The 10,806-nt window shown below is 40.0% G+C and overlaps 1 protein-coding gene across 3 annotated transcripts; it reads left to right on the top strand.

Moving 5' to 3' along the window:
* Positions 1-481: 481 nt before the first annotated feature.
* LOC112140711 lies at positions 482-10,423 on the top strand. Of its 3 annotated transcripts, XR_004947551.1 has the most exons (12): positions 482-831; positions 918-1,092; positions 1,498-1,630; positions 2,165-2,340; positions 3,390-7,204; positions 7,308-7,411; positions 7,500-7,775; positions 7,889-7,982; positions 8,061-8,128; positions 8,224-9,279; positions 9,371-9,436; positions 9,846-10,423. XR_004947551.1 is itself a non-coding variant. In XM_036211180.1 (10 exons), exons 5-10 carry the CDS (start codon positions 7,099-7,101, stop codon positions 8,497-8,499), a joined length of 924 nt encoding a protein of 307 aa, XP_036067073.1. In that variant the 5' UTR covers positions 482-831; positions 918-1,092; positions 1,498-1,630; positions 2,165-2,340; positions 3,390-7,098; the 3' UTR covers positions 8,500-9,364. The 3 variants fall into 3 exon arrangements, 1 of the variants encoding a protein (XP_036067073.1); XR_004947550.1 differs by lacking the exons at positions 9,371-9,436; positions 9,846-10,423 and having other exon boundaries at positions 8,224-8,703; positions 8,795-9,364; XM_036211180.1 differs by lacking the exons at positions 9,371-9,436; positions 9,846-10,423 and having other exon boundaries at positions 8,224-9,364.
* Positions 10,424-10,806: the final 383 nt, after the last annotated feature.

The following is a 10,806-nucleotide window of genomic DNA, read 5'->3' as shown; positions in this document are numbered from 1 at the left end:
TTTAACAAAGCATACCAGATATGACCACATTAACATGTTGGTTAAAATACAGAGCTAGAAAGACTATAAAAAGATTCTATTTGTTTATTTCGGTCTGCACTGAGAATAAAGAACAAATATATGACAGTATATTGTTGACAGAATCAGAGAAAGAATGCTGAAAGGATTGATCATCAGTAATGAATAAAATATGTAATTTGCTCATAAATGTTTGAGGTCATTTTATGTGAATATTGGAGATTTGTTGAGATTGTTATTGTAGAAGAATAAATTCTATTGTTGTGATTTTACCAACAGCTCAGCACGTGTATCGTGTCTCTATTCTGTCCAACAGACCACATGTCCTCTGAGGAGAAACGCTTTTATGTCTGCATTAGCTTCCCAGCAGAGCACGTGAATTTGTTGCATGAATAGTGTTCTTTGTGAATGCACCTTTACAGTCCAATGTGGAGAAACACTTTGAATTCAGCAGTCATGTCACCATACAGAGTGGTAGAATGTTCTAACAATGTTCACTTTGGATTATTCTGATGTGGAAAAACACTAAAATGTGAATGGAGTTGACATTCATTGTTGTTTACCTGTTTGTTTGTACACATATTTAATTGATTATCTTGAAGAAATACAATGAATCTGGAAAACTTCACCTGCACTGTTACAATATGAAGGGAATCATTGTTACATGGAGCCGTTATATCCCTAATAACAAATGCATTTTTTATGTGGATGATATTTTTCTGTTAAAACTACTAATGTTTTGACTCTTTTCTACAGATATAAGAAGTTGTGGAGAAGACAACATCTGGCAGCTAATGAAAAAGTCAAACTACGGTATGGAATGAGTCATTTTGTTGTAAAATAATGTACTTATTCACTTAACTCTTCCCACAGTTTCTGTCCTTTTTCTTTCAAATTAGTTACCAAGGATGGGAACGCTCCTCTGCACCTCTTTCCTCTAGAAGTCTGGCCATGTGTGATCCAAAAGTAACACCGGAGGAGATCAGCCCTCTCCAGCTGGAGTTACAGACCCTCACGGCCTCCTTCAAGGATTTGGGTTACTCAGAGAGAGGTCTACTTAAGCTGGGCCCTCAGGTCTGCAGTTCTTTTTAATATTTTGGCTGAAAACATCATAATCATAATTCAAAGAGCATTGGGAATGTTTTTGAAATCCATCAAAAGATAATCAGAGTGGGACTTAAAAGGAGGAAAAACTGGAGATTTGTTAAACAGACTTACAAATCTTCTGTGCTAAATGATCTGAGATCTTTAAAACTTAAAATTGACAAGCTACATTTCAACAAGACTCACTTGTATGTGTTTGGTCTGATACTTTAGATTGACTTTCCAAATTATTTTGTCAGCAAATTTGTTTTCTAACAGAAGAAGCAGCATGTGCAGTCAGATATTTATTCTGCTCATCTACTCTAATGGTAATGACAGATCACTGCATCAGGTCCTGATTCTCCTTCCTCTTCATATCCTTCTCATCCTCATCAGTCTGCTGGAGGCCGAAGATAAGAGGTTGTTGGGAGCAACAAGAAGAAATTCAAAGAGGAGTTTGGCCGGGATGCAGACCAAAAGCTGTTGAACCTACGCAGACCTGATGATCACCACGTCACCATCTTTGCTGGTAATGTAAATGACCACTTCATGATATGAGTGAAACTTCTGATTTGCTACCTAAACTGTACAGAGGATCCAGAAAGTATTCACAGCGTCTCACTTCTTCCACGTATTATTATGTCACAGCCATATTTCAAAATGGATTCAGTCTGTTTTCTTCCTGAATTTTTTTTAAAACATAATGACAATATGAAAGAAGTTCTTTTGAAATTGTTGCAAATCTCTGAAAAATAAAAAAAATGATATGAAAATGATATTTGCGTAAGTATTCACAGCTTTAGCTCAATAATTACCAATTAGAACCTTTGGCAGTACGGATGTGACGATTCAGTCAAGCCATGATTCCATTCACAGTTTTCAAGTTACAATTTAGATTTTCATTGTTGGTTTTTTTAAATATGTTTTCAGGAAGAAAACTGATTGAATCTATTTTGAAATAAGGCTGTGACATAATAAAATGTAGAAGTAGTGAGGTGGACTGAATTCTTTCGGATGATCTGTAACCTCACTAACGTTTTGCTGTGGGCACTCATGTTTGCAGGGGTGTCCACTGTGAGAAACACACCTCTGACATCATCATCTCATCTCCATTGAGGCTGCACGCCGTTCTGAGAGCATAAGGAGAAAAGAAGCGACTTAGACTTTCTGTCATCCATGGAGCTGCTGGTGGTGGATCAGCCAGACATCTTCCTCATGCAGAACTGGGAACACGTCCTGGTAAGAGCACGCACATGCCGTCTTTTCACACTTTTATTCAGGCTAATTACTTTCCCTGATTGAAATGTGCCTTATTTTTACATTTACATTTAAAAAGTAAACAGAAGATGAAGTGTTGGCGCCCAGCAATTAGTGACTTCATTTTTACACTTTTTTCTGTTGTTTAAACTCTCAGAGTTCAAACCATCATAGAAAAATAAGTCCAAGTATTTTAGAATAAAATCAAAGATCTGATCACAATCAAGGATTTATTTGATTTTGGAAATGTTGGTGCATTCTGTACAGGAAATGCGTTACAGAAGAGATTGATTGACAAGGTCACCAGCCAACCAGAACGCGGAACATAATGGTATATTTGAATAGAACAGACATTCCAATTTGTACTTAAAAACAATCCATTATACTGTGAAAGGTGCACTGTGTTATAGTGAGAGATTACTGCACTGTATTTTGCATTTTGGCTGGAATGTGGTTTGTAATCCAAAGAAAAATACTGTCATTGACTATGGATCATCGCAGTGGCTTTGGATATGATAACATCACTGATGTTCTGATTACTGTTCACATGTTGCTCCAGTTTAAAGAAACCAGTACTTCCAGGTTCAGGGAAGATAAAAATATATATTTTTGAAGTTGGTAAATATTATTATTTTTTCTTTTTTTATCACAAAAAACAGAACAAGAAACACTTGAGTTTTCATTTTAACTAAGACTGATATAACACAAGATATTAAAAAAAGATATCTGCAAATATTGGTGTTTAAATATAATTTATAAAAGATCAAACTTTACTTTTATTTGTCTCTGTAGTCACAAGGAAACTTCAAAGTACCTGGGACGCAAAGCGAGCTTTGAATTCTTTTTTGGGCTCATTTTAAACAGTAAAATGTATTAATGTATTAAAGTATTCTTCTATTAGTCTAACATTATCTAAGTCTGTTGTGGTTTAAGCAGGAATGAAAGATAAATGTTTAGACAGACCTGAATTGTGTGTATTTTAATACTTGTTCTATTTTAATGTATTTAATAATTTTTCTTTTTCTTTGCAGGTTCTCCTGTCCATTTGCCTTGACGTGCCAATTGAGATCAGTGGACTTCTGGAAGGCCTGCATGTTCCTGTTTTCAGATGGAAGAAGGAGAATGCTTCTAAAATGGATGTCGATTTTTTTCTTGAATACATAAAAGAATTCCTAGTTTCTTGAAATAATAAAACACTTGCTAAAATGTGAGTCTGGTCTTATTGTAATTCTCTTCAATTGTTAAATGAGCGTACAGAAATCTGCTGCACTGAATAACTTTATATACTTAGCCTAAAAGATGACTGTGTTCTGCTTATTTTTATTTTGCTTTTTTATACGTTTTAGTTTGAAGAATGATCAGAAGTGATACTGAAATATAATACTTCACTTGCATGTCCTTTGAAAGTAATGGCACTTTATACTGCTGCTTAAATGCAGCACATTTTAAAATAGTTTAAAGCAAATGAGTCAGAATTATAGGTTTTAAAATAACCTACTACCTAATAAGATGGACAATAAACATTTGAACTCTTTCAAATTTAATACTTAGAAGTGTTCTGAATTGTAAAATATTTTATTAAAGCTTAAAAATTAGAATAAATGGTAAGTCGCATCATATTCAGACAGAGGTCTCCAGTTAAACAAAAACATTTATTTTTTCTGACAAAGTAGGGTTAAAATGTATTGTCCATTCATCTAATTGTATTTTTACATTATATATTTTTGGTTATGCTTGAAAATGTCACAAAAACCTAATTTTAAATACAATATAACTATTATTTATGTTTTAAAAACCCATACCTTGTGGATGCTACCTTGTGCATTACATGAGGGAAGGAGCATCCATTTTGTGAAGTTTACATGCTAGAGGATTTTTAAAGTAAATAATGGTGCTAAATTATTCACATTAAATCATTAAAATGGTGTTAATAAATCTCACAGATGCCCTTTTTTAAACATAAAGCAATGCTGAGTTAAAGTTTGTTTAAAGTCAAATGGAGGAAAGTGTGGTTGTCGTTCTTTTTTGTAATTTTCCATTGCGTCAGAGGGGGGCTGCGTGGTGTGACCGGGCGTGGCTGCCTGTGATTGGCTGAGACTGCGTGAACCATCTCAGGACGAAGCTCGTCGGCCCCCTTCTCACTGTTTGCCTTGGACGAACCGGACGGTTTTTTCCAGCCTTCTGTGAGAAAGGATTTTCCTTGGATTTGCATCGAGCGAAGCGGCTGTTTTTGCCATCGGAGGATTTCTTCTGCCTGGAGGACACTCGGACCAAACAGAATATACTTTTATCTCTGTTTTTACCCCGTAAGTAGTCCTTCAGCACCCCATCCCCCATCTGTAGGAGCCATCTTTGCCCCGGAGTGAACATCTAGCCGTCGAGGTAAGTATTTTGTTTTGCCTAAAAACTCAAAAGTATTTCGTAAAACAATGTTTGTGCTTGTTGATACTCGTGCTACTGTGAAAGTAAGTGTTACATTTGTCGAATTGACGGTGATTTTCATACGAGTTTGCTTCGTGGTGGATTAGCTTAACATCAAAGGACTGTGCCGTCTTTTTGTGAAGCTAGCTAGCTTAAGCCTTGAGTTTCACCGATGAATCTGCTTAAAGTCCAGCTTTGTTGTTCTTGCTGTGTTTTCCCGCGGGCTGTACACTGGATGTGATTATGTTTTAGGCTCGTTTTGCTTGGGGAACATCGATTTGAAATTGGCTAGCAGAAGGGTGCTCTGTGGCTACCGAGCATGCTAACCGTCCTGATAGGGGGTTGGGGTGTTCAGATCTCACTGGCTTTTAACTCGAGTGATATCTAGTGGGCCATCCTGTTAGCTTTTCCTGTTTTTATGTCACGTTTTTCTTTCATTGGTCATCGCTGTTTTTTTTTTTAAAGCATTATTTAAAAGTACTGCAATAACATCAGATATGGGAGCAGCTCTGGTCAAAAAAGAAGCTCTGTTTGAGTGGATTCCTTATTTTGAAGCTGAATATTGGCCTGTGAGAATCTTTTAACCTAATTGGGTAGATAATAATGGCAATGTTGGCTACTTTTTAGGATGTAAACTTTGTGATTATTGTTTGTGAACAAAATGGCTGCATGGTGGTTAACTCTGGAAGTGGACAGAATAGTTGTTTGCATTTTCTGTGGGTTTTCTCCAGCTTCCCACTGTTCAAAATCATGTTTCATGGGTTAACTGTTATCTGTAAATTGTACCTGGATGTGAGTTTTTGAGGCTTTTGACAGACTGGCAACCTGCTGAGGGCATACTGCTGCAATGTGATGGTTTTTATGTGTTGTGTTGATTTATGTTCATCTATTTTAGACACTTGTGCACATGTCAAAATGATGGTTTTTATAATTACAAATGAACCCTGGGCCACAGTGATGTGTTTTTACACCAGAATCCTATTGCTTTTATTGTAACTGTGAAATTTAGCGCTAATTTTTTACTCAAATTGGTACTCTGGCAAATGCTTTTTTCTTTTCCTGTCTTTCTGTCATTGACTTTATTTAATGCTGACTCTTACACGTACTTTTAAAATGCCTTTTCCTGGGAGCTGGGGCATTATTTCAATTGAAGGGTAATTTAGGCAAACGGTCACTAAAACATTATTATAATAAAGGCACAGTCAGAAGATTGTCTAGCTTAATGCTGCAGCTTTGTATGTTTTCAACATGCATGTCGAAATGATTAATTCCTATCAAGCATGTGGCATATGTTAACGTTTGTTATAAGGCTACTTACACATACATTGTATAAGCGATCAAGATCATTCATTAAATTGGGGGGGGGGGGTTGCTGTGCTTTCCGTTGCAGTCTGCAAATGTAAAATTCTAACATCATGAAATATTTTTTTAAGGATAATAAAGTTGCATAAATGTGATTCAAAAAGGTTATGAACCATGTTTTTGGTGTCCTAATTTCTTAATTCCTAACATGATTACTTTTTAGATGAAAGCAAATGCTGCTATTTAGGATTCCATAGTCGTGAAATACAGCACTCTCACTGGGGTAGAAGGGGGGTTCTGCTCGCATCAGCTCTGTAATGTGTATTTATGTTGTATTTCTATAGAATGTTGAGACTATAGCATGAGGAATGGAATGTCCTTTGTATATAGAGAAAATGAACTCTTATTTGTGGGTGCATAATTGTTGATTTGTCTTTAAATAAGGATTTGTGAATGTGTATTCTTGATTTGTACGTGCGTAATTTTGGTTTTGTCCCGAACTTTGGATTTCTGTGTGCATATTCTTGATTTCTAACTGACATGTTTTGTGCATTTGTATAAAAAAACAAATTTATAAAAATATAAAATAAAATGTAAGTTATGTAAATGTAGGTTTCAATCATATTTTGTATTTCTTCTTTTTTTTCATTTTTTTTACCTATGCACAAAACATATTATGAGTAAAAAGTCAAGAATATTCATGCACAAATCCAAAGTTATGCACAAATCCTAAATTACGCATGCATAAATCAAGAATTATGCACCCACAAATTGGAGTGATTCTATTTTCTCTCCATGGTTGTGAGTTATCGTACAAAATTATGTTCTGCTGTCTTTGTTGTGTTTAAAAGCTTTTTTTGACACAGTCTAAACAGCCCTGCCCTGCTTCTTTTGTGAGTACTTGGATCTGACACAATAGAGGCATTATTATGCACCTGCCTGATTATTTTTTATGCTAAATGTTTTCTTTTTCTTTTTTCTTTCCTGTTTTTTTTTTGTATGCGTTTATGATCTTTTATGCAGATGGCGAGGGGCAAGGCGCACCGCAGGAACCGGGCCAGGAACTTCCGCCCCATGGACCGGTCCCCCGTCGGCCATCCAAGCCCGAGTGCTCCGAGCTCTCGTAAGTGACCACTGCTTTTTATTGTGCTCCCAAATCTATTCTGAGATCATGCATGCATTTGTGATATAAATCGTGACATGTCTGCTGCTTTTGTGTTTCCCAGGCTCCGGCACTGGGATTAGGCATCCCGTACGGAGATGGCCCGTCTCTGCTGCCACCGGGAAGTCCCACAAATGCCTTGTTCCGCCTGAGTCTCCCGGGGAGAAGGTAAAAAATCCGTGACATACGGTTACTCGGTGTACTCGCGATTGTGGACATCTGTTATTGCAATAACAACAACTGTGTGTTGTTTCAGTTCGTCCTGGTGGTCGGAGACTCCCACCTTCGTGCCCTGGTGGACGGGATCGTCCGGATGCCTGCGGGTGGGGGCGTGACCTTCGGGTTCATGTCCACACCTGGCGCCAGTGCAGCGGAGCTGTACACCGAGGTCAGTCACGCAAGCATTTCTCGTACCCCCGATCTCGTGTGTCTTCTCGCCCCCAGCAACAACCTGACGGCGAGCCGGACCCTTCCTGAGGCGGCCCAGGACTTCCGGCAGCTCCTGACCCTGCTCCAGTCCAAGTGGTCCAAGGTTAGTGTGTTTTTAACACTGCATGATAAAGAGACTCATCTGAAGGGGAGGCTGCACCACAAAGTGTGAGCACTCCAGCCAACTCTGGTTTGTTTGTGGGACTGTTTTCCCAGCTCTTCGTCCTGGACTTCCCGCCCCGCCTGACCGTGCCCGAGGACCTGCAGACCTTCCTGCGCCAGGACTTCCACAGGGTGGCGGCACAGATGGGTATAGTACCAATTTATTTTGTGTTTTTAATCTAGATTATTCCGTGTGGGAACATTTCACTAACTCACTCCTCTGCAGGCATTAAGTACCTTTCTGTTGCTGAGCACTTCAGCTTGGACCGCTTGGCCTTGTGGGCCCGCGATGGGGTAAGTTGACAACACTGGTTGTATTTGATGCTGACAGCCTTTCTCAGCACAATAAACCTCAAAGCAATTTTTTTTTGTTTTTTAATGTGCCCCAGGTCCACCTGAGTGATGATGGAGGGATGGTCGTGCTGGCTTCCCTGCTCTGGGAGTTCGCCTCCCAGCAGCTGGTGGAGCCAGTCGTCCAGGCGCCTCCTCCTGCGTCGCCCCGGCCTGCCGCCCGGCGAGTCACTCCTAAGGTGGTTGTGAGTGGGCACTCTGTGTCACCTCGTCCAACCAACCCTTTTGAGTGGACTTGCAAGGTTAGTAACCCTAAGGTATGGATCAGCTCATTTCATACAAATGAAATCGTTTTGTCTGTTTTAAACTTGTGAATGTGTTCAAGGTGATCGCAGTTTCCTGAAGCCCAGACCAGAAGCAGAACGTGCAGTGCAGGTCGGTGGTCCAGCAGAAGAGTCTGGTAAAAGTGTCTAACAAAGTTTCTCTTTTTTCTCCCCTCTTTTTCTCTACAGAAAGCCAGTCCTTCGGGTGCTGACTGCTCTCCTCTGGCATCGTGGCGCGGGCGGGGATTGGAGCAGGTTAGTCATTTTAAAAAGAAGACTTTAGTGGTCATGTTTGCATTATGTCCATGTGATTAAGTGATAACTGTTTGTTTTTTTCCCTCCACAGGCTGCTTCTATCCCGGTGTCGCCTGTGCGGTTCAGCCCTGCCATTCTGGATTTGTTGGATAAGTTTTATCCATCAGATCTGGACTGTGCAGGAGCTGACGTGCCTGTTCCCACTGGGAACAAGGTAACTGTTACGTCTTGATACTCACAGGTTGCACGTAATTTTTTAACGGCCTCTAAATCATTTTTGTCCTGGTATTTGTGGTTGTTTCTCAGACGTCTCGTGCCAGACGTCGCCAGAGGTCTGTGGCTGCATCCCAGAGGGCTGCACCAAGGCTCCAGGTAAGAAGACCACACACTGTAGTGTTGTAGAGGTGTAACTTGTGACCACAACAGATGCGTTTTTTTTTTTAATTGACACACTTGATAAAACATGACTATGTGTTTTTCTGCTTTTTTAATAAGGCGGAGGTTCCCGAGCACGTGGAGGTGAAACCCCGGCCTTCACCTGCCAGGCGTGCCAGGAGGGAGAGGGTGCCAGCCCAGGTATGACTGTGATTTTATTCTGTCAAAATGCTTCAACATGTAGTTTATAGTATAGAGTGTGATATTGAATACGTTTCATGTTTGTTTCCAGGACCATGTGGAGGTGACACCGAGGTCACCTACCAAGGACGTGGGGATGGACCGGCCTGTGGACCAGGTGAGGGGAGGGGAGGGGGACTCAATAGTCTTTTTAGAGTGATATTCTCTTTTTTTTTAAATTAAATTAACTGTTTTAATTTGTATTCCTACTTAACCTTTTGTNCTGTGGACCAGGTGAGGGGAGGGGAGGGGGGCTCAATAGTCTTTTGAAGTGATATTCTTTTTTTTTTTAAATTAACTGTTTTAATTTGTATTCCTACTTAACCTTTTGCTGTGTGCTCCTTTAGTAAGACATGATTATTGGGCAAGTATGTTCGAAATCTAAAATTCTTTTACTGAGCATTTATGAATTTGAGTTTAGGTGTTAAAGTGCAATTATTGTTTAGGTTTTGTTATAGAAAAAGGAAATGTATGTTTTTTAATTTATTCACCAATGATAATACTGTCTTTTTTTGCATTTTCTAAAGGACCAGCAGCGGGGGCAGCCTGCTTCCCCAGGTAAGAAGATCAGCAAAGGTAAGAGCTGTTCTCCTTCCTGCATTTGCTGTCAGGTTCAGCCGCACACGGACCCCATCATTACATTTGGTTTGGACGACGACTGTGAGATGGTTCCTGCTCCCGCTAGTTTTGTGGTTGTGTCAGACTCCAGTTCATCAGACTCCGAGGCGGGTGTCACATTTGGCTCCTCGGATGTTGAGCTGGAAACATCTGAAGTTCAGGTTCCTGTTCCTGCTGCTGGTACGTTAAAGTTCAACAGCATCAGAGGTTCGTTTCATCAGGGAAATGAACTGTTTGGTCCGAATGCTGGGCGGCAGTGCATGGCCATCTCTTTGGTCGCTGCTGCCAAACACACTGTTAAAAGTGTGTTTCTGTGGGACAGCAGTGACTTAGATTCCGTGCTGCTTGCTGGAGATCAGGTTTACTCTGACCTGCTGAGACAGAACAAGATCACTGACTCAGCAGGTTTTCTGAGAGTGACTGATCTGCCAAATCAAGCAGTGGTAGATGGAGTTGAGTTATCGTGTGAGTTTGGGGAAGTGGTTAGCGGCGATGTTAACATTAATTCGGGTGAGTTTATAGACGATGGTGTGTTAGTTCCCCTGAAGGAGGGTTTAGTTCGGATGACGGCAAAGTACAACACATGTCTACTGACATTGTGTGAGAATACGTGTGCCGTCATTGCTGAGAATGGGCGCTGGGCTTTAATAGACTCCCATTCTCGTGATGCTGATGGGATGAGGACTCCTGACGGGATGAGCATTGTTCAATTTTTTGATTCTGTGGGGGATGTTCATGACTACCTGCAGAGGTTAGTCAAAGGTATTCAGTCAACAACGTTCGAAATAGTTGGTGCTGTGATTTTTTCTGCGTTTGACCCTTTCTTAGGAAGCCCTGCAGCAAGTAGCTCCCTCACACTCTGTAAAGAGA

The sequence above is a fragment of the Oryzias melastigma genome, unplaced genomic scaffold (genome assembly GCF_002922805.2).
Source record: "Oryzias melastigma strain HK-1 unplaced genomic scaffold, ASM292280v2 sc00847, whole genome shotgun sequence".
NCBI lineage: Eukaryota > Metazoa > Chordata > Actinopteri > Beloniformes > Adrianichthyidae > Oryzias > Oryzias melastigma.
This window is presented reverse-complemented; position numbering and strand designations above follow the sequence as displayed.